The sequence below is a fragment of the Melanotaenia boesemani genome, chromosome 18, assembly GCF_017639745.1.
Source record: "Melanotaenia boesemani isolate fMelBoe1 chromosome 18, fMelBoe1.pri, whole genome shotgun sequence".
Lineage (NCBI taxonomy): Eukaryota > Metazoa > Chordata > Actinopteri > Atheriniformes > Melanotaeniidae > Melanotaenia > Melanotaenia boesemani.
Window position 1 is genome coordinate 13,311,426 of NC_055699.1, and position 23,401 is coordinate 13,334,826.

Consider the following 23,401-nt stretch of genomic DNA (forward strand, 5'->3'; position numbering starts at 1 on the left):
GGTGTACTGGGGTAGGAATGAAGTAAAACATACAGGGCAGTGGTCCCTGAGGACCAGGATTGAGAAACACTGCTGTAGACATACTCAAAAGGTGAAGAAAAACAGGCCAAAATGTATTTTTGTCATTAACTGAACCATTCATTGCTTTCCTAATGTCAGTCCTGCTATTAAATGGCATACTCAACTCATGAAAGTCAACAACAGGTTTTATTATTCAAATTGAAACTGCAACAGGCATGTATCAAAAAGGTCAATACAGCAAAGCCTTTACAAAACCTGGCTTGACACTTAAGTCTTCCCGAAAAATGGCTGTTGCAACAAATTGTAAACAGTTTTATCAACAGTCTTACAGCACTTACAGCAAAATACAAATCAGCTAAAGTAAGAAAAGCACCTGTTATCGTTCAAAATGTTTCAACACAAACACAATCTGTGCCACTATACAGAATCAAAATAGAAAACCAAACACAAAAAAGTGGAATGTTCTAATTCACTCGACCATTATGTTTCCATACAAAAAACAAAAAAAAAAAAAAAAAAAAAAAAAAGAACAGCTGGGGTTGTTCCTCACAACAAAAGGACAAAGGGTCTGGACAGTGCATTCAAAGACAAGCACACCATGCACTTGATGGGAACAGGAGTTGGTTTGGTCACTTAGCATAGTTTGTGCATAGTTATAAGGCATAAGTCAAGCAGTCCTTTAGGTTTCATGTGGCTGTGAGACATTCTGCAGAGAGGGAATCTCCAGTTGATCCAAGCCAAAAAAACAAAACAAAAAGAAACCCAGCAACCTTGCATCGTCTGTAGTCACCTCCTCCCCCTCTCCCTCTAAAAAGAGACTGGCAAAACCCTGAGCGAGTCAAGTTGCATGGAGCGGACTTCCAGGTTAGATGCAAGTGCAGTGACTGACCAGTGTCCATTCTGGCCGGGGAGCTCCCAGAGGTCAACCAGGGCTAGATAATACCTTTTACAGGATATCTTAGGAAGGTCATGGAGATGAAGCAACATCATCATTATTTGGAGTGCAAGAACACATAGTAGCACAGGTGGAGTCATTTATGGCATCTGGTGTGTTTGAATAAGGTTCTGCTCATGGCTTCAACAGTGGGATGACAGTTCAAACAAGTGGTTCTTTACATCTGTGCTTCAAAGGCAAACCGTGGAGCTGACAAGATTCATTTCAGTTCAAGGGAAAGATACAACAGACAGGGAGATGCGTAAACAGTCATCATAGAGGCAGCAGAAGGACTGGGCTTGTCACATTTTTTTTTTTTTTTTTTTTTTAACATGAGGAAGAATCTTCAGTACAAATGCAACACATCAATACTCAAAAGTCTCAGGAGGGTCTCACATGAATACTCCAGTTGTCTCAGTCAGTTCAATCCAAATCATTCTTCAAATCTCAGTTTTCAAATGGCACTTCAAAAATCCAGAAAAAAAAGTCCCAGTTTTTATACTGCTTTCCCCTAAAGGTTCACCCCCCTCCAAAAAAATAAATAAATAAAAAAAATAAAAAATAAAAATAAAATGGTGTGTTCAGTCAGTAATGCCAAAACTACAGTGGGCAAATAAATTAAACAGAGCTAATAAAAGAAAATACAGCAGTAGCCAAATGAGGTATCTATGTATTGCTCTATGCCAAAAGGATGAATTAAAAATTAAATAAATTAAATAAAATCAGTGGTTTATCAAGATGGGAGACCAATGCAACAAAACATAAACAAGATTATGGGATCAGAAGGGGCAGCGACAGGGCTGCAGGCTGGTGGGAGCCCCACCAGGTTCTCAGTATGTGGTGAGGCCTTGAGGCCAAGGTTCTGGATCTGGGAGGCTGGGGTGAAAGAGCACAGAAGGAGTGTCAGGATTCTCTGCTTCCCTGAGGTATTTCTTTGGAGCTGGTTCCTCCTGTGGCGGTGTCTTTTGTGTCTGTGCCGACTGTGCTGGGTTCTACCTCCTCTAAGACGGGGATTTGTTCCTGCTGCAGGCCACCCCAGCTGGCTTTGTTCAGCCCCATGTAACCTAGCATTGTCTGGGATAGCCGTGTGTCGGAAAAACGGGCCCATTCTGCAAACAGCGGCTCCGCGACGTATGTCATAAAGCCTGAAGGGGGAGGGAAAGGTGGCAGACGCAAGTTAGACTATATTAGTTGCATCTAAAAATAGCAGATATCCATCATAGCTACCATACTTGCCTATTTGAATGTTGCCAACTGTGTTTGTCTCTCTGTCACAAAGTGGGCTGACTTCAAGTTTGTGCTTCTTCTCGATGTCTCCTGCATGAATTAAGCAAAACATTTACTTATTTGTGTTTGTTCTACACAGAAAGAACAAAGGATGGAGTTGGAATAGAAAAGAAAGGCGCAAAACAAATGACCAGACAAGGAAATGGCAAACAGATGGATAACCTTGTTGGAAGAACTCCTCTGTCACTTTCTCACTCCACTGTTTGCTCAGCTCCCAGGGTCTGCAGGGGTTGCAGATATCTGCACACTTAAGAGCCATCTGTATGCAGTGGGGATGAAAAAACATAGAATACATTGTTTTGCAAACATGGTGGAATCAAGTGTTTTCATGGGAGAAGGATGAGGTAACCAACCTGTAGGACAAAGTGACGGTGGCTGGCGTGGTTCAAGCACAGGTTGTCCTGGTCCAGGTGCATACGAAACCTGGACAGATAGTCGTTCTGTCTGCTGATGTCTGTGGCCAGGATTAAGGAGCCCAATTCTCTCTCCATGCTCTTACTGGTGTGCCAGAAAGTACAATTATTTAACACAATGATCAGTTTTTAAAGATTAAAGCTGTTTCTCTAGAGCACAGATGTAAATGTGTGTGGCACAGGTTGAATATCTTCAGTGCTCTAAACCAGTGATTCTCAACTGGTAGTTCCTGACCCAAAAGTGGGTCACAGGCCTGAACCTGGGCAAAATGTTGAGAACCACTGCTTTAAACAATGCTTCTAAGTGTCCGACTGACCTGTCCTCAGCAGGCAAATGGGAGAACAGTCCAGTCTCTCTAAGGAGACCCACTGCTGATTTCCAGTGGTGATTTTCCAGAACTGAGGTATTCTGTTTGTACGAAATGAAAAAAATAAATAAATAAAAGGAAATTACACACAGACACAATCATTGAAAATATCTCATGGTGCTTTGCACTACATAAATTACACATGATACATTTATCTTGTCTTACTCTATACAGTGTTGTTAGATAGTGGTCAGTCTTAATGAGGAAAGGCTGGTTGACCCCAGGGTGGTCCAGGTCATGTGTGGCAGCTGCTAGGAGCCCCAGTAAGATGTCATAGGACGTCAGAGACTGTGCAAGCTGTGCTCATAAGACAATGTCACAAAGGTTATGACTCATCATCGATGTTCCATAACACCTTCTCTAAAGCATTAACACATTTGTAAATGACACTTTAACATCTATTCACTCTAAAGCTTTGTCTGTAAGATGATACATTCAGTTTTAGATGTGCATTAGAGACAAAAGCTGAGAACTAGCAAACTCACAGTTTAGTGTTAATGAAAAAGAGCTGAAAAGAGTAAATCAGAAAAGCCTGTACTGCCAGTTGTTTCACTGCTTGAGCAAGAATCTTTAGCAAGAGATGACACATAAAAGTATAAAGAAACATTCAGGCAATAGCTGTCCTGGCTGACAGCCAGCTGTGTTAAAGTTGGCTACTTAGACCTAAGAGAAAACAAATGTCTGCATGGCTCACCATGGGCTCCTGCAGGTAGCAATGCATGGCCTGTGTGACATCTGCAGCATGGACAGCGTTGTGGTACGGGTTGTCATTGTGGTAGTCCTCCTGAACCATAACTAAAAACCTCCAGAGTTTGACCATATCCAGCTGGAAGAGCTCCACCAGGCCATACTGGTTCAGCAGGTGGAAGGTCAGGGTGATCAGGCTGTTCCCTGAGCAGGAAGAACTTAACAATTAGACACTATCACATTGTTTTTTCTTAATAAATGTTCATAGAGTCATGTTCATTTATTTCAATGCTGTATCCAGTGTTTCTAAATCTTTTTAAATACTTGTGATTTTTCTGCACACTTCTTCCCCGAGCAATGTGTTGTTCCAAGTCAGGAAAATGGCAAGAAAAGAGACTGAGGCCACTGCTAGAACAGAATGTGCAATTATAGAAACAATATGCCTTACTGTGAACCTTCTCCATGTAGCAGTTCAAAAATGTAAAATGAACCTGCAGCTCTGTATGCAGGGACCATTTTTCTCTCAGTTTCAGCTTTCATAAAAGTCAGCTTCCCAAAATGTTCCCAAAATTATCCCAATATTACATAATTATGTAAATCAGTCACATAGTGTATTTAAATCATTTTTAACTCCACAAGCACATTTCTGCTGTCCCACAGTCGATATGTTGTATAAATGATGTGGTTATAAAATGCCTCTACTGGTTTAATGGTTGTTATCCTCAGTCTGACCCCATCATTGAATGCATCAATACAACGTGTTGCATAAGTAAAAAAAAAAAAATCCTGTTAAAATATCAATAATCACGCCATGTTGAAAACAGCTATTTATCGTTAACCCTAGGTCAGGGAAGGCCAACTCTAGTCCTCTAGAGCTGCTGTCCTGCAGGTTTTAGAAGTTTTCCCTATTCCAAGGCACCCGATTCACATAAAACTGATGAAACAGCTTGTTGTCAAGTCCTGCACAATGATCCACTAATTTGTATTAGGCATGTTCAAACAATCCAAGACTTGTACAACAACAGTTCTCGAGGAACGAAGCTATCCATCTCCGCCCTCTGTCTTCACAATTTTACACTGGTTTTTGTACATAACTTGCATTATATGATTTATTGTGACAACTAAAATCTAATGTTGACAAACTTGTGTATTATCTAGATAAATAGTAGGATCTTTTTAAATCAAGCTGTTTATTTGCTCTTTTAGGTATCAAATAGCCATTTCAGTCAGATTACTTGCCCTTAAACTAAAATGCATGTGGCATAGATGTCCTACAATGCAAGATGTAATGACTGATTCATGGAGTAAACTTCATACTATGAGGTTATCCAATAGATGGCACCAGTGGTAACTTTTTGAATATAAAGCAGACGTTCACACTTATTACTATTTTGACTTGAAACAACCTCTAAACAGTATTTCATGTCATATTTTACCTACCATTTGTCAATCTATCAAAGAGGAAAATATCAAAATTCCAGTTGCCAACTTTTTCCAGCATGCACTATGAGAGAAAGAAAGGATAAGCAGAATTATAGATATGAAATCTACAAGAAAAAAAAAAAAAGTCCAAAAGATGCACTTCTTGATATTTTGTCATTGTGTTATTGTATGAATGGCCGCTGTCTTACTCTGGCCTGTCCAGTGTAGTCTTCATCAAGGATGTGAAGAGGAATCTGCTGGGGGATTCCCCGCAGCAGGCGGGATGAATGCAGGTATCTCTGGAAGCTGAGCAGTCTGTGGACCCTCCTTTCAGAATCAGAACTGGATGACGAGGACCCGCGGCTCAGCCGTGCTGTGCACACAGACGTGCATGAATATTTTACAAAAATAGAATAGAGAAGAGTTGCAGGATAATTATTTTGCAGGCTCTTTAAATTTAAAGAGTCATTTGGCTCTGACAAGCTTGGTGGGGATCGGACACCAAGAGAGGGGTATACAAGCAGTGGGTGCTGACACAGCCACCCACTCATAAGCCTTTCGTCTGGGATCACACAGCAGACATGCTTTGTCAGTGGTCTCTCTTGCACGCACACACAAACACACACCATACCACATACACACACTACAAAGCCACTGTGTTTGTATAAACTGTAGCTGCAATCCGGAAATACGTCAGCATGATGTAGGATTACTTTCAGGTCAAACTGTCAGCGCAAATTCACACAACTACTTTGTGGTAACTGTTTGACACTTTAAACAAAAGCTTCTATTCATTATGAAAGTTATTGTTTTATACAAAGACACGCCTAAACAGATAAAAAGGTACAAACATATCTGTCTTTCAGATAAGGAACAAACTAATGCAAGATTTGAATTTTCTCTTTAAAGCCGAATTTACTTTTTATTAACCTGTGTTTTATATCATGAAATATCACATGCAAGAGCAAAAATAAATATCTGCATCTGATCTTAAAAGGCTGAGGTAATTATACTGCCATTCATACTCACTGTGAAGTGTTCGGAAGTCGATACAAAGGTATGGGTGGGAGCTTCTTCGTTCCGGTTCAAATCCAACCTGACTTCTCACTCTCACATCTCCTAGAAGAAATCAACACTTATTTCCTCAAGATTCATACTATATGATAAAAACAAAAAGTGTGTGAATGTTCTCAAACAAGTTGCACTTTTAATTTTTTTTATTATATAGGCTACATTGATATTTATCTTGCTTTAAGTGCCATTAGGATGGGCCTTACCATGAGGCAACGAACAGAGCTGGACGAGAAAACAAAGGCAGTTTAAGTTCGAGTTACCAACAAAGCTGACAGGCTGGCCCAGCCTTCTGCAGCAAGCTTCTTTTTCAAGAGTTTCTGTTGGACCGAAGCTTAGTAAATTTTTGGTTTTCTGGCAAAATCCAAAGTCAAATTAAGAATTTAAAAATGTCTTAATTACTTCAGTTTTTTAAACTCTAATTTGTTGCTTCTTTGTTTGATATTCTGTTTTATACACAGGCACTATATTACTGCACCTCTTGTCACATTCTACTTTAAATGTGTCTTTCTTCCTCCAGTTTGTCCCAACTGGTTGAAAAATAAAAATAAAATAAAAAAATAAAATAAAATAAAATAAAATAAAATAATAATAATAATAATAATAATAATAATAATAATAATAATAATAATAATAATAATAATGGTCAAGTGTAAAACAGCTCTGTAATGCTGTACAGTTTTGTAGAAACAGAGTAAATTCATTTTAATTTTTAAGTTTTTAAAATGGGGTCCAAGAGAACTACCGGATCGTTTTGTGGAATATTGTGGGAGGGATCATCTCGTCTTTAACACAATTAAGACTAAATGAAATTATTTGGGATTTTTAGGAGCAATTGGAAAAAAAGTCAAACACTATTTCTATCTCAGGAAATGAGGTGAAGAGGTGGTGAAGGACTACAGACACCTTAGTGAGCTTGTTTACAAGAAAGGACAGAGCAGCTACTTCTTTGGGAAACTGAGGTTCTTTAATGTTTGCAGCAAAATGCTGCACATCCTCCATCAGTCTGTTTTGGAAAGCACAGTTTTCTTTGCAGTCAAATGTTGGAAGAGTAGTATCAGAGAATGTGACTGAAAGAAAATGAGCAAGCCAATAAAGAAGACTGTCTTTGTGCTGGGGACTGTTCTGGAGACCCCATAGATGGTTCTGGAGAGAAGAAAGCAATCTGTGTTGTGCCAACTGTTCAACATAAACAACGCTGCACACCTTCAACACAGTATAGTGATTTTACAACAGTTTTCTTCAGTTCTCATCCATTAAGAACCAATAGAGGTCATTCCTGCCCACATCAATGTTTTATAGCAATTTTCTGAACTAGGAGATGAGACTTCTTTTAGATGAAATGCATTAACTGCCTTTTATCATTGTTCTTTGTTTTTTGTTTTTTTTTTTCAATTGGTATATAATAACTGTCTTCATTTGCACAGCAACAATATGGTTTCTTTTTGGGGTTACTCAGTATAATTCAATTAAATTAAGCCAAAAAATTATAATGCTTTATTCAGCTATTTATTGTTCAAATTCAACAGCAATAAATCCAAAATACTCAACCATTGATCTTTCTTACAATAAAGCATAATTTCTTCCCCCAAGCAAAAACTGTGGTTGATACTGATTTATTATTACTGTTCTTTGGAGTGTTGACAGAAAACCCAGACGCTGTATTTTAGGTTTTTAGAAGAATTGAAAAATATCACATACTTTGAAATGAGCAAGTTGCAGCAGAGAATAATGTGGTAAAACCAATCACTGTGGCACTATATTATATGTATATAAATATATGTATATATTTATTTGACTTAGGGCTGGTGTGTACCATCACTGTGTGGGAACAGTCACACACATCACACTCCCATGTCCCCAGAAGAGGAAACGGTCAGAGAAGTGAACAGCTGAGCATGCAATGCCATGTCAGGACAGTCTGCTCTACCATTAGTACTCAGAGCCACTGAGAGTGATCTAGAGTCGAGCTATGACTGGTTTTAGTAGTCAAGCAGAGGAACAGGCTCCAGACTTAGACCCCGCAGATGGCGACCGGCTTGCTTGTAGACTGCAGTTGGAAGGGGCGAGAGCATAGTGAGGCGACAGGATGGTGCTGTGACACTGATGCAGCAAAATGCTAGAGTGTTGTTCCAGGCAAGACTCTATATAGCAGAACACTGATCAAGGTGCTTAACAGTGCAGTGGTACGTTTCCAGCATGGCACTTCAGGTTGTGTCATGTGCATCAGAATTAAAAAGCAAAGTCACAAGGGTGTGTTCCCACAACCAGCATGTTACTTACTTGCAAACAGCTGTTTGAATACTACACAAGCTCCTATCAAAATACCAAAAACTAAGAATTACAATTCACGGCATTATGAAGCTAAACATTTTGAAAAGTTGCTTGTAAAGTTGTTTTTTTTTTTTTTTTTTTTTTTTGTTTTTTTTTACATGAGTGTGGACAGTGAAACCATGCTAAAACAAAAAAAACATGACAATTGTATTCATTCCTGGGCAGTGTGTATGTGTGTCTGGCCACATGTATATACATCTGTCACATTTGCAGATGCATGTGCTAGGGCTTAGCACGTGTGTGTGCACGTGTGATTAGTGTGTTTTTAAGTGTCACAGGGTCCATGTTTCCCCTGCAGTGCATTAGAGCTGGTGCTTTGGGGTGGATGTAGGTCATGTCATTATAACTGATGTGGCAAAAGCTCTGAGTCCTGCTATTTGAAAGCACATCAGCATTAAGTTGGCAGACAGAAGCCTGGCCTAGGCAAACACCAGTCTGCATTAACATGCCTTTCCTCCTCACACTCAGTTAAATATAAAATCTACAGACACAGATGCTCTATGCCAGTGACGTATGAGATTGCCATCATACTTAGCAAAGTAAAATGATTATAAGGCTTAAGCTTCTTCAGTGAGCTCAACACGTGGCAGCAGCCAGCTCATGATTAAGCTGGGAAGAAAAAACAGTTAGTTATATGAAACAAAAGTAAAAGAAAATGAAAATGCCTCCTAATGACTATAATTCACAAAACCTATCTGATATTTAACAGCAACACTGACCTGGGGCCTCATTTATAAAGATGGCATATGTACAAAAACCAGCATGCGCCAATTATAGTCAACTTCTGGGATTTATAAAAACCAAACTTGGCAGGAGAATGTCCCTACCTCCACGGCAACTCTGACCCTGGTGACACCAACAGTACGGAATAAAATCAAGGAAATGAGACCTTTGTGCACAATCAAATATCTTACACACCAAGTTATATATTAATGCTATTTGAAAAAATCAATAAAGAGGCAAATTCAATATTAATACTCCTAAGAGTGGAAGCTCATTATAAAAAAAAAAAAAAAAAAAAAAATTAGGATTTACAAGACAAAGGGGATGTTATCAACAAGGACCTCAACCACTAAAATGTGAGAATACAGCTACTGTGGCACAGTGTGGAGTCTCTGGCCTCACCCTGTCCAACCACAGCTGTAGCACCATCGACCCAGCTGGAACATCAAGAAACTATAAAGAAATATTATTTAATATATAATTATTAATAAATATTATTATTATTTCCCCCAATGTACACCACCTGCAGTCTGCTTTGCAACATAGTTTTATAAAAGAGGCCCCGGGTGATGATAAAAACAACTTTACCTATTTTCTTCCTACCTCTCAATAAAAGTAGCAGAACTACTGCATTAAGTGACAAAAACTCCATGCAAAGGCACATCCGTATTAAGTAGACAAACCACAGGGGTATAACCAGGCTCTAATCGCATCCATCGCCAATAACCTTATTGATCAGGAAGCCACAGCTGATCTGGCTTCTTCCCAGATACATCTGACTCCATCTGACTGGCAGCCCTACAAGCCCTCTATCCTATCATCCATTTTCTAAACTGCTTACTCTATTTGGAGTCGCTGAGGTCAAATGGAGGCCTGGACACAGGCAGTATGTATATAAAGCTATATGTACAATAACACAGAAGTGCACTCTGCTAACCCTGCACTTCTAGCAAATCTGATCAAATTTCCAAGACTCAACTGTACAGACACATGCAGTTTAAGCCTGCTGTGATTGAGAGATTAGAAAAAGGCCATGAATTGAGTGGATTCAAAACGTGCACTTTAGAGTGCCTTCTTCTCTTCACAATCTCTCCATCTCTTAATCCATTTCCCATCTCACTGCTTTTTTAAGCCACTGCATATTAAGAAATGGACGTGATCATAGGGAGATAAACCTTCAGCAGTGTTGATAACTGTGTGCATGTATGTTCACTAATGGTGCATATGCACCGAGAGCTGGGAGACACTTACCTAGCATACGAATATATAGCGCTGTCTGGTCAGAGCTGTCGTAGGAAATGGCCCCTCGCCTCTGAAAAAAAGATGTATCACAAACATATTACTGCAATGTAGTGACAGCCTGTCAAAGCTGTTCATCACACGTAAATGTATGTTTCATAAACCCAGCTCCCTCTAACCAGCAGGCCTTAATTTTACAGTTTCTTGTAAGTAGAGGGTGGCGTAACGCTGCTACTGTGGGCTCTAATCTGAAGTGTGGGAGTGTGCAAGTGTGTGTGCACGCGCATGCATAAACTGTTGTTGCACTGATAAACATGTTCTAGCTCCACATCATTGGCCTGATACGGCACTGCTATCAGTCATGTGAGAAACACATGTGCTATGTAGACACAAACACACACAATTATGCACACAAACACAGCGTTTCCCATAAAAAGAATTTATTGAGTCTGATCCAAATCTGACCCCACCCAAGACGTTTTCTGTGATACGCTTACTTCTCTGTCAAAATGCATAGTTGGAAATGCAGAAATATTTCAAAGTACAGATAAGAAACAAACAACAAAAAATCCCCTATTGATGTCAGGTGATTATTTGAATGCATTAAATGAAAGTAAAGGAACTGACAACTACGACACATTCAAACCACCTACCAGTCAACAATATCCTTTTACTTTACATTTGATGTATTATTTCTAAATAAAAAATAATAAAACATTAACCGACAAAGTCTTTTTTGAAAGAACTCTTACAAACTAAGCAAAACCTGTTGGTATCTGCATCACAAAAAGATGTTTTCTAAAAAGGCAGCTACAGGAAAAGTTTACTCCAAGTTTAGTGGCCATCTGTTAACTGTTAATTCAATAAAAAGCTGATCTAAATCTAGATTTAGATCAGCCCCCTCCCCCCATCCGTGTATGCCAGAGCAAAACAAAAAGATGAACAACTTTCCGAATGGGAGGCAACCCCTCAATGACCATGATGAGTAAATAATATAAACCACTTTTCAAATAATGCTGGGATTCAGCTTCAATAATCTGAAAGCTATCACAGACTAAAACCAGGTTGGCTGTTTAAGGACCAGAGCACCAAGAAGAATCTGTAGAGCCACAGAAAAAGCTGGCAAGGCGTGTTCTCTTAAGCATTAACTGTAGTCCTTATAGGTGCGATATTATTGATCAAGGCACAGAAGGGGCAATAACAACTGCTTTAACTTCTTAGAAAATACCTCACATTTAAGACTGAGAAAAACTAAATCTGTCAAACAGCATTACTCTGTTCTGAAAAGAGATGCACATTAAACACCCAATGGGATTGTTTTGAATAAGTTTAAGGCTCAACACAAGCTAATCATGCACCAATATCCACCAGTGTTGCATTAAACCCTTTCAGAAATAAAAAATAAAATAGAAAATTCTTAGTTTCTGGAATTACTACATCCAGTGGCTTTTCTGAGAACAGTTGGTATGACTTCTCAGAGTTTCTATCTTGAGAGCATCTGAAATTTGTAGAATGGCGCTGTTGTCGTCATAATCTCTACTTATCAGGCAATCATATGAGCAGAACTTGTCACTCAAGTAAGAAAGAAAATGTTGGAGAGGCAGTTCTGGCTTTTTTTTTTCTCTCATTCCTGACCTGTACTCATAATTTCTGATAGATATCTCTCTGCAACTAAACTCTCTGGAAGCCGATCAACCCAGAAACGGACGGTTAGCTATGTAATAGCTACATATGTATGCATGCATACAAGTAGCATTTTAATAATCCCCGAACTTGAACCCTGCCAGTATTTTTCTGCCTAAGAAAAATCCAATATGGACTTTGTTTTCTTGAAATAAGTAGGGACAATCTCAGAACCGGAGTGAATTACTAACACATAGAAAAGAATTCCAGCAATATAATTATGTGTATGTGTGTGAAAATACCCAGTTCCAACTAGTATCCCTAGTATCCCATGCACAAGGCATGAACATCACCAACACTGAGGCAGATGTAACATGTTTGACTGTGGTAATGGCATATTTGCTCTCGACAGACAGCTGCTCAGGGCTACGCTGAGGTGTTGGCTCACCTCACTATGCACTCTAAATAGCCTGTGCACCCCCCCTGCCTGGCTAACTCCTCTCTCCCTTCTGGGGCTTCCCTTGTCTCGGGTTACCCATTCCACAGGGAGCATGCATAACTGGCAGGTTGGCTCATTGACCGACTTACTGCCAGACTGATGGCTGTCTGGTAGGACAGATTTAAAAGATGTTTATGCATTTTCTGTTGAAGATGTGGTTGGTTAAAACAACAAAGGGTCTGAGAAGATAGTTAAAATTGTGGCTAACACTTGCTACCCTGTATCCTTCCAGGAGAAATGAAATTTTTAAAAAAAGTGTCTAGACTGTGGAATCGCTTAATAATAACCGTCAAACACAGACAACATGCAAACACAAATGAACTTCTTCATGTACTACCACTTCTTACAATTACTGTGAATATACTTAATATTCAAACTTGACTATGTCTGCCCTCTAAGCTCATGACAACCACCAATACAAAGCTAATATTTTACCAGCTAGCAAACAGCTCAACTCGGGCTGGGTAATGTGCAAAGCTGTATTTTAATGTCAACAGGACTGTTTACACACAGCAACAGTGTTTAGTGTGAGCATTATAGATTGTGTGTATGTATGCATGGGCTGCATGTATCTGTGTGTGGGTGAGTGAGTGTGTAAAAGGGTGGTATTAGCTGTCACATGTGTGGGAACTGTATATTGTTGGCTCTGGGACTGGGAATTAAGAGTGACCAGCTCTGCAAACACTATTTGGATAGATTTAGTTGGAAACTAATCTTAAGGACAGTATATAGGGTCAGCCTACATTTGGCTTGTGCTCCCTTGTGAACTGTGCTACCATTAATGTTACATTTCCAGTGTGACCAGAGAAGAAAGTAATGCTCTACCCTTGAAATTTGCATCAGACACCACACACCCCTTCCACACCTTGAAGCACAAATACAAAGCAGCACACCCAGAGTTCTGTCATGGTCCATTTATGCTTTACAGCTAAAAGTGATGAGTTAAGGACAATGTCAAATCCAGGACAAGTACTGTACAAACCCAAATACATGTGATAGGTTTCAGCTGTTCTAATCCCTTGCATGCACAGATATTAATTACCTGACATGAGGAATGACATACAGCTATGGTTGCTTTCCTCTCTGTAATATGCATTTGTGTGAGCTGCCTACCTGTTTTAGATTAGCTGTGAAAACCACTCTCTTGGGTTATTTAAACATCTGTGTTTCAGAGACTTCAGGATTTTCATCAAGGCTAAACAGATGTTTTATCCAACTCACAAGCGCTTAACAGCTTCTGAACATCAAAACCTTTTATGGGCCATTCTTAACTAGTAAACAGCTGCAGGATTTTTTTTTCTTTTAAAACCAAAATCTCTGATAAAAGTGGTTTCAGGCTTGACAGCTTTTTAACCCTCCACTTCTGGTCATGTGTCCATATGCAAGCATCTGATCAATGACTCTAGCAGATGTGTCATAGCAAAGATATCCTGTTTAATGGGAATCTGACACAAAATAATGATACAGCAACAGTGTTTTAGAAAGGGAACTCATGAAAAAGCAATCACTTTCTATGCTTCAGAGGAAATATTTGAGTGCCTGAAATGACTACAAAGTAAAGAACTCTGACAAAATACAACCAATGTCACTTTGTTTGGGGCTGCCTATGGTTAAAAATATGACTTTCAGTAAGCCATTCATACTTTCAGCCTAATGTTGCACCACATTTCATGCTCATAGTACTATTTTGCAGCTTCGCCATCTTCATCTGCACCTAACTTCTACCTCAAATCATGCACCTTAAAAGAGGGAAGTCAAAACTCTTTTGCTCTTGCTTCCAGTAAACTGCAAAATCTTATCAGAACTTATAGTTCAACTGAGAAAGAAATTAGATAATGCTCTACAAGGTAAGTTTATTTGTATAGCACATTTCATGTACAAGACAATTAAAAGAACTTTACATAAAAAACATTGAAAGCATTACAGTTAGGTGCAGAAGAAGCATTAAAAACAGGGTTTTCGCCACATGTAAATGATTGTGGCACGCCACCATTGCAAAAATCAAAGCCGCCATGCCTTTGAATTATGTTTTTTTTTTTTCCTTAGATGCTAAGTACATTGTATGAATGGATTCATATGCACATAAAGTCTATATTTGCACACATTTACCGATTATAATTTGTGTGTGAAATTGTATTCAGGAAATGTGACATTCCTCTGCAAATAATTTTGAAAAACAAACTGTCTGAACTTGTCTGATTCTACTGCGGCTTGCTCAAAAATGGCAGCAAAGAGGCTGTAGAGCAGAGAAATTGTCACATATTCCACGAGAAGTGAGAACTTCTCAAGGTCGCAAGAAAAGGAAAAAAAAGGTTGTTTTGGTCCAGTCAGTCAGTCAATCTGTGTCTTTACTTGCAATGAACAACTGACCCGATTATTTCATCTTTAACGTGAAACTTCATCCGTGGCAGGGCGGCATTGTACCTGTGGTCTTAGCACCTCAATTAGCTGTTCATTAAAAAGTCTCATAAAAAGACGAGTGGGGGAGAGAAAATTGGAGGCAGAGCAGGACAGAACAGCAGGGGAAGCTGTGGCACACTTTCTGTACAACAAAACCTTCAGAGTCCATCAGAATCAGACCAGACTGGTAATTTTCAATGTTACAGAAGCAATATAATGAGGGAGAAAACAAAGACTAAAATACTTTTTTTTTTTCTGTTTTTGACCTGGTTAATTGATTACCACTAATATTTTTTTTTTAAATGTGTGTTAACACAGTTGGTTTTTGTTTTGTTTGTTTTTGTTTTTTTGGGTCAAAGTTCTTGCTCACTGGTCTGAACACAGAGAAACCACATGCAGAAGGTTGCAGTCCAATGCCTCCTCCGCCTTTTGAGGCAAGACAGCAAAGGTAAGACCTTTTAGTTTTACAAACATGAAGCATAAATTGAGCCTTCTTTTACCTCAGGTTTGATAAATCTTGGTCATAGCGAGATGAAACTTACATTCTTGGAATCTGTGAGATGTGTTCAGCAGAGCTGTGGTTTGTCTGTGTTCATGCAGTTGGGCCGACACAGGGAGTCATAATTTGTGTTTACTTATTTTTTCTGGCTTTGTGTACCTGGTCTTTTGTTTGTTGTCTTAACTGTGTTTGGTGGTCATAGAAAAGGTTTTACTGAGCTACTAGTGCAAATGACCACATTTATGTGCTATGACATGAAAAAAACAAACATTTGAAGAGCCAAAACTTTGTTTGCTATTATAGATAAGCCAGAGCTACTTAAATATCAGTTTTCGTCACTGCAACCAGCACAAACTGCAGATTATAATGTAAACATAAAAATATTAACTTATCGGTTAGCAGTATCGGCCATCAGAAGCAGAAAATTATCGGTTGAAATTTTTTTATATCGTGCATCACTAGAAATAACCAAGGTCCGAAATGAACACTCGCCAGGCGCCAAATGCGAGACGAATTTTTCGTTTGGCGAGTAAATCTCAGAGGGTGATCCGCCAAATGGCGAGTAAATGTTTGTACCAAATTCATGTTGTGTTTTTCAGTTTCTTCCACTTTCAGTTTGGATGCAACACAACACAGTATTATAGAAAATAACATGTCCGTAGAGGTATGTGTGAGTAAAATAATTTAATAATTTGGCCAGTAAAAAATATGTTGATTTTTTAATATACCGGCCAACTTGGCCGGTGAGTCAAAAAGTTAATTTCGGACACTGGAAATAACCACTTTTGTTTAAATGCAAACAATTAAGGTTAGTCGCTGCTTTAAATAGGGTAACAAAAGATGAGAGGTGAAACTAGGTTTCTGTGCAACTGCACAATTTAACTCTGTTAGTAATTTATGAATGTACCTAAAAGGACGTGCACATTTCTGCCAAACAGATGCACAGTCTTAGTCATGAATCTGCAGTTTTATGCGTTTGGCTGGTGGAGCTGAACCTATTTGGTGTTTGTTTGCAGAGGTCTAATAAAAGCTAAGTTCTGTTTCGTTTGGAGTTTCTTGCAAGCATAACAATCTGCTCATTGTGCTCCCTGAAATTTCATGCAAACTGGTTTACATATGTCTCTGTTTCTTATCTTAGCTCAGTCTCACTGCCTGAGGTCACAAAAGCTCAGGTTTCTGGAGGTCAGGACCTAATGTCAAATTCCTGACAAAGTGCAAAGCTTTAGGGCTTCAGTGTTTGTCATATTCCACTCTTACAGTTCAATAAATACTCACAAAAATCCCAAAAAGGTGCACAAATACGGACTCAAATCACTCTATTGGAATTCAGTTAGATTCTGTCTATGAAAGTAAGTGGGAAATCTGCCTTACATTCCCACAACAGCTTTCTTATTCTCATTGTGATGTTTGTTTAAGAAGAAAACCCTGATGTAGGCATGTTAAAATAAACAATATATTAACATAGTTACAAAAACTTAACTGAAAACAGTTAAAAGGGATTTTTCAAATGTTCACCATTGCAGTTCCCATTGTTCAGCTCATATTGCAGTCCATTGCGCTTTGAATGCTTTTTAACTGTCCAGTGCACAGTGCTACATTACGCTTCCGTGTTTCCAGCACAGGTGTAAAACTTGGGTTTATTGTGTTATTACATGTTAAAAATTAGGTTTATTTGAGGACAGGCATATTGCAGTCAGTAAGTCAGCTGAGGCCAAGCAAATGATTGCCAGCAGTATTTCAATAAAGTGGCATATCAAAAACCCAATAAAGCAAAAACACTACACACACACACGTTAATTCCAAAGATAAAAGCAGCTGGACTCAGTACCGTTTCATAAACTAAAAGCTTCCTTCTGAGTTACAACCTCTCACAGCGCTCCGCTGTGTGGGACGGCACATTCCAGTAACTGAGTGCTAAGCCATAAACACAGGCAGGTTTGGAGTGAGCGAGTGTTTGTGCACCATCCGCTGCATACACAAAAGCCCTAGATAGAGAGTCTACCTGTTGGTGGAGTGTTTTATGAGCATGCTGCCTACTGCAACACACTCCAGCTGCATTGAATTTTGAGAGATGCCTGCTGGTTGGAGGAGATGCCGGGGGGGGGGGGGTGAATTTGCCTGATTACTCAACAAGCAAATGACAATTAGCTATATCGCTGCACAACGAAGCATTATTATTATTTTCTATACTACTGGCAGAGAAAGTGTTCAACTTTTTTTTTTTTTTTTTTTTTTTTACAGTGCTTATAAAAGGGCGTTAAATGGATGTGTTCTTAGCGGTACTCTTTGAAATAAGCGAAGTTACGAGAGGCTGGCTGCTTCATATTCTCCCAGCCTGTCTACTCTGTACAGGAATTTCATTCATTTCAAACGTCAACCCCAGGCTCTAATTGCTTCTCGGGGTCAGCCTAATGCACTCCTTCGACCTCCTCCTTGGAGCCATCTTAAGAGGGCAAACAGAACCCAGGTCACCTAACCACTGTGACCTGTCAGTGGTTTAAATACTCTCTACGCTGGTAGATAAATTCTCCATTCCTATATTGGCCTACAGCCCAACATACGATTCAGGCAGATCAGTTGATGTTGTGTCTCAATGCGTATAGCCACATTCTTATGGCTGATTGCACTCAACGTTATAGTACAAAAACATCATGGTCATGTGATAAGAGGGGCCCCTTACAGAGAGTCACAAATGCAGAGCAACATGGGGAGTGCACATATTGCAGCTGAAGTGAAGACAGGATGCAGTTTATTTACTACTGTAAATGCTAGGCATTTCCCTTAACAGCAAACAGGGCCACGCATTCCAGCTTATTCATGCAAAATCTGTTAAAAAACATCAAACTTGGTAGCACAGGGGTTAAAGTTTTTGAGAAAAGGTTGTGAAACACCCAGCTCAGACTCTGAACGGCTCCTTCAGCATTCTTACCACATCCTGAAACTACGTCAATCTGATCGCAGTTTAAATCAACATAGTAACTCCCACAGAAAGAGGCACTGTACTGTACTCCCTTATCAGTCTGTGAAAAGAAGCATCCACGGTGTGGCTGGAACAAACACTGCCATCTCCCACCCTCATGCATGAGGCTTATCATCTCCCTTGCTTAAACATTTCACATTTAAAAAGAACCTTATCTCAAGCCACTATACTTTTGATTAAATGTCCAACTGTTACATAACAGACTGAGCAGATTGCAGATCAGTGCATCAGTCTTTGTAGTCTTAGCTGCTTTCCTACCATTATCACCAATAGTCATGTGACTTAACAAGCCTCATCAATATTGTGCATATTTAAAATTAATTAACTTATTTCTCAAAAGTTGTAAACTATTTACCACATCACAATCATGTAACTCTGTGCAAGTGTGTTTCATTAATAATAAAATCACAATTGGTGTAGAAACACTCACTCCAGCCATGTGCATCCTCTAAAATGTGTGGAGCAATGCCAAGCCGTGCAAATGCATGTGTGCTTTATAGTTTAAATGAGAACCATATGACTCTTTACTGTGTCCCACTCCTTGTCTGCTGCTGTTGGTCCTTTCAATTGGCACCAATCTGATTGGTCTCAGCCCTGTGTTTACCCTACATTTTTTCCAAGATCAGCCAAAAGAGACAAACATCTCTTACTGCATTCCATCAAAATTCTAGTTCATCTTCCACCTTACTTTGAGAGTTACACAAGCATACCGAGTAAAAAAAGAAAAAAAAAGGCATCTTAATGAATAAACGAGCCCATCTATTTGATGTCGTTTTCAACGCCTCTTCAACAGCATATTTACACCCAGTCACTAGCATTCCACAACCACAAAGCAACATATTCTTCTGAGACTCACTCATGTCTTCAGTCCTACTCTTTTATACCCTGTTTATAAGAGGAAATGTCTTCATCAGTGAGGGAAAAGGAGGGAGGGCAGAGGAGAAAAAGAAAAAAAAGAGGGAGTTTGTGAGCGAGCGGAACAAGATAGCCAGCAAAAGAAAAGAGACTGAGACTCCAGCCATCTGTGAGTCTGGAAATGGGCCAAACCACTGCCCACAGAGCCCAGGCACATGCCTAACTGCCTCTTTCTGCAATGGTAGTTCAGCCCTCCTTCCACAAACAACAGGCCTGTGGAACCACACACACAAACACAGCAGCCACCAAGGACAAATGCACCCTTATGGTCATAAATAAGGCCTGAAACGCAATATTTGCAGAATTGTTCCGCAACAAAGACTGAGTGACACTACTGTATGCATGCCAGCATATTTACCCAAATCTGCCCACGTTTAAATGGAAACAGGACAGATGACAATGTTTGCAGGTTCTTATGTTACTAAGTCTTTGTTTAACTTTTGCACTATAGAGTTGTAAATACATGATTTAATATTGTCTCAAAACCAAATCATATAGACAGTTGTCACTACCCATAATAAATAAACCCTGTTTTTTTTTCTTTTGTTTTTTTTTTTTTATAACAATAGGAACACAGTATCGGGACATCTCATACTGGCTATCTAAAAATGAACAAAAGCCCATCTGAGAAACTGAACCTGAAACCTGAAAGAGAAACACAACAGCTTCACACTTGTGTATATATATATATATATATGCATTAAATGAGCAACCAAAATCATGCAGAGACTAATTTCTTTCTGGGGGTTTGGGACCTACCCAGGGAACTCTTCCTTGGTCGGGGAATTAAATTTCAAAATGCACTGTGGCAAAAAGTCTTCCCTAAAGCCCTAACAACTAAGGCAGATGGTCATTATAGAGTAGTAGGAGAATTACTTCAAGTATACAATAAAAGGATGACAGTTAGACAGAAAAGTGCTTCCCAACTAGCTTATCCAATATTTAGTGGCATTAGATGAAAGGACAATAGAAAACCCGACAGACAAAAAGCCACTGGAAATGAGCTTTCTACTTACAAGACTTTGCGTTGTTTTTTTTAAAGGGGCCTGTCTGTGAGGATGGGTGACAGGTTCAACGCAGGGACCTGCACAAATTACTAATGGGCAGCCCATTGAAGAGGACACTCACACAATGACAGCGACTTCATGCTTCGCTGAGGATTGAAAGATACTTTGCAACTCTTATGGGGTTTTTGTTTATGAGCATCTGGAGAAAACGTTTACCTGAGCACACAGTGAAGGGACAATATGTTCATCTACAGTACAGAGCAAAGACTAAATAGCTGATACATTAGAAACAAATGCTCAAAAGTTACTTAGTATGGGGTTCATCTTTTTGGAGATGCACTGCATTCCCATAACAAGATATTCTGCATACATGGAAGTCAGATCTTACACCATGCAGACTGCTGTTGCTGCACATATGTTATCTTTCACCAAAGAACAGGTCAAATAAATAGAGCCAACAATGGGCTATTTTCAAGTGAGTACAAGAAACAGGAAGTCCAAGTATGACTCAATGATTTATGTTCTGTCAATGTGTGCAAGCTTAAAAAACAGAGTGTAGTAAACCGGCAAACTTCAGCATCATGTTAGTGCTGGCTAACGTGTAAGCCGAGTGGCTCTTTATCTACAAACACAAAGTTGGGAGCTGTGTGTGTTTTAGGTCAAAGAGATATGGACATCTTGAGTGCTTCTGTGCAAGGCAATGCTCTCTGTGCGTATTAGGGCCTAAATATCCAACAACCACCTGCAAGATTCCTGTGGATTATTCATGTATTTGTTATAAGGGGAGGGCAGAAAAAGATTCTAGACTATTGCAGAAAAAGAACAACAACATATGCATTTAAATTATTTGAGAATCTTAGATATATTTGGAAAAAGTTCGATTTCTTTACCTGTGACAGCTGTCTTGGATCAGGAGCCCCGAAGAGGGAAGAGCTAGAGCTGAAACTAATGGCTCCCCTCCGGCTGAGGACATGCTTGGGAACCGGCCTGTCTAGAGGCAAAACCGGTAGCTGGTAACATACTTCCATTGAGTAGTCAGGGCAGGATCCGGATAAAAAAAAATATATTTTTTTTTTTAAAAAGGGGAAAAACAAGATAATTGATGCAATGCGAAAAAGATGACTGGTGAATTAGAAAATATCTTTCAGTAGAGTGAAAACGATCTGTAAAGTATTTCTGTTCATTATGAGCGACTCAAAACTTGTCCAGACCGCCTTCATCGATGCTGCGTCTCATCTACCTCCACCGTTTTACCTCCTTTGGTGTCATTCTGTAGGGGGTGAAAAAAAATCATGCTGCTGTTGCATTTGCCCCTTTCCTTCTCATTTTGCTGAAATCAGGGCCCACGGACGACGAGACCTTTTTGCCATTTTCTGGGTCTTTATGAAATCGCTTCCTCATTTTCAAAGCAGAAAAAACGTCTGCTCATTTGGGTTTCGTGGCGTTTACAGATCCGCATATCCCGATATGAAAACAAAAGGCACAACCGCTTCCAAAAAAAAAATTTAATCAACATATAATTTTCTATGCAACTCCGGCAGATGAAGTGAGCCAGCTCCAGGATGTAAGACCTTGACAGTCGTCGCCGGGAGGTTTTTTCTCTCATTCAGGCTTTAACCGGTGGCGAAATAAAATCAACATGTAGGTCTTTTCCGTCTTCATTCTAAAGCTGCACGATGAAGGAACAATTGTCTAATTCACCGCTGGCCGTGAAACGCAAAATGTCTAGCTCATACGGGGGAACCCCGACGTTCATCTCATTCGCCGCAACTCCCGTGGTTTTATAGAAAAGGCAATGGCACGCAAAACAAAACTACCGACCAAAAATACTCAAAATTAACAACCTAAAGTGTGGTTTTTTCCCTACAACTACCTGCCTATCGTTCTAAACATTAGCCTACTGTATGCTTTTAAAGCACACACCACCTGCCAGAGATGGTGCTGTTGGAGAGAGGGAAAAAAACGCCCTTGTCTAAGTTCGACCAATTGTGCGGAGGAAGTAACTGTAAGCTAAGCGTTGATTGGCTAAATGCGTTCAGCCGTTATAAAAGGACATATATGATTAGCTGTGAAGTAAGGGCGATCCCTGGACCTATATGAGCAGTCGTTTGCAGACGGCGTGGACTTTCTCAAGGGTATTCCTCCACAATGGGGCTTGCCCTGCAGCGATCCACATCATTGCCAGTGATTACCTTCCTCTCATGACTCATACTACTTAGGAGCTCTGACTTACCGGGAGTTTGAAATACAGCCTTGGGAGCATTTCGAAACGTTGTATCTGCATGCTTATCCATGATCATTTGCAAAATCTGTCTGCATGTTGTGACTCTAGATTCATGCGAATTATTGTGTAAAATCAACCCTTATTTTGTCTTGTTGCCCTCACCTACATGCTTTGTTTATATTTTTGACAACTTGTTTTTGCATGATATAGAAAGCAACTGACTTTCTGCTTCATGTGCCGCCATATTACATTTGTATCCAGAATATTTGCACTGGAGATTTTTCATGCCATGCCCATGTGCTGAGGGACAATGAGTGTACCATGGCAACTGTCAGGCCCAGTGCCAGTGCAAGCATAATCCCCTCATTCCCCATTTCCAAGGGCTTGAATGTAGCTCCACACCATTAAACCCCCTCACCAAGAGGCCCTGCATCTTTTCAGGCAACTAAGGCAACATACATAAAGCCTTTTAAAAATCATAGAATTTGGGTAGCTACAAGAAAGACATTGGATCTGAGCGACATCAAACACACACACACACACACACACACATATATTTATATATTCACCTTAAAAGTAAATGCAGTGTTTAGACTGACACTCCCTCATAATGTATCCCCTTGAATTCCCCATGACTATAACCTTGTGCAAAAATTTAGGTTATTATAGAAAATAAGTAATATTACAGAAGTTTAAAAAGTACCCACAAAAAGAAGAACTTCTAAATGCCTGCAACTCCAGTAACTACCATACAC

The 23,401-nt window shown here is 39.5% G+C and overlaps 1 protein-coding gene across 4 annotated transcripts; it reads right to left on the reverse strand.

Annotated features, from left to right (window-relative positions):
- Positions 1 to 188: 188 nt before the first annotated feature.
- On the reverse strand, positions 189 to 22,344 carry pde7a (phosphodiesterase 7A). 4 transcript variants are annotated; one of them, XM_041968351.1, is made up of 13 exons: positions 21,313 to 22,344; positions 10,512 to 10,572; positions 8,487 to 8,519; positions 6,162 to 6,248; positions 5,342 to 5,505; positions 5,151 to 5,214; positions 3,718 to 3,914; positions 3,189 to 3,320; positions 2,973 to 3,064; positions 2,596 to 2,740; positions 2,405 to 2,501; positions 2,192 to 2,272; positions 189 to 2,100 (listed from the first exon to the last, which is right to left on the reverse strand). In XM_041968351.1, the coding sequence occupies exons 1-13, from the start codon at positions 21,448 to 21,450 to the stop codon at positions 1,859 to 1,861; spliced, it is 1,533 nt and encodes a 510-aa protein (XP_041824285.1). In that variant the 5' UTR covers positions 21,451 to 22,344; the 3' UTR covers positions 189 to 1,858. The 4 variants fall into 4 exon arrangements, with proteins under 4 accessions (XP_041824285.1, XP_041824284.1, XP_041824287.1 ...); XM_041968350.1 differs by having other exon boundaries at positions 6,162 to 6,251; XM_041968353.1 differs by lacking the exon at positions 8,487 to 8,519.
- Between the last annotated feature and the right edge of the window lie 1,057 nt (positions 22,345 to 23,401).

Coding starts and splice junctions, on each gene's coding strand:
- pde7a (XM_041968350.1), bottom strand. CDS start 21,450: ATGGAAGTATGTTACCAGCTACCGGTTTTGCCTCTAGACAGGCCGGTT. Junction 6,252..8,486: donor ATTCAAACAGCTGTTTGCAA/GTAAGTAACATG, acceptor GATTTCTTCTAG/GAGATGTGAGAGTGAGAAGT. Junction 5,506..6,161: donor CGACTTCCGAACACTTCACA/GTGAGTATGAAT, acceptor CTGTGTGCACAG/CACGGCTGAGCCGCGGGTCC.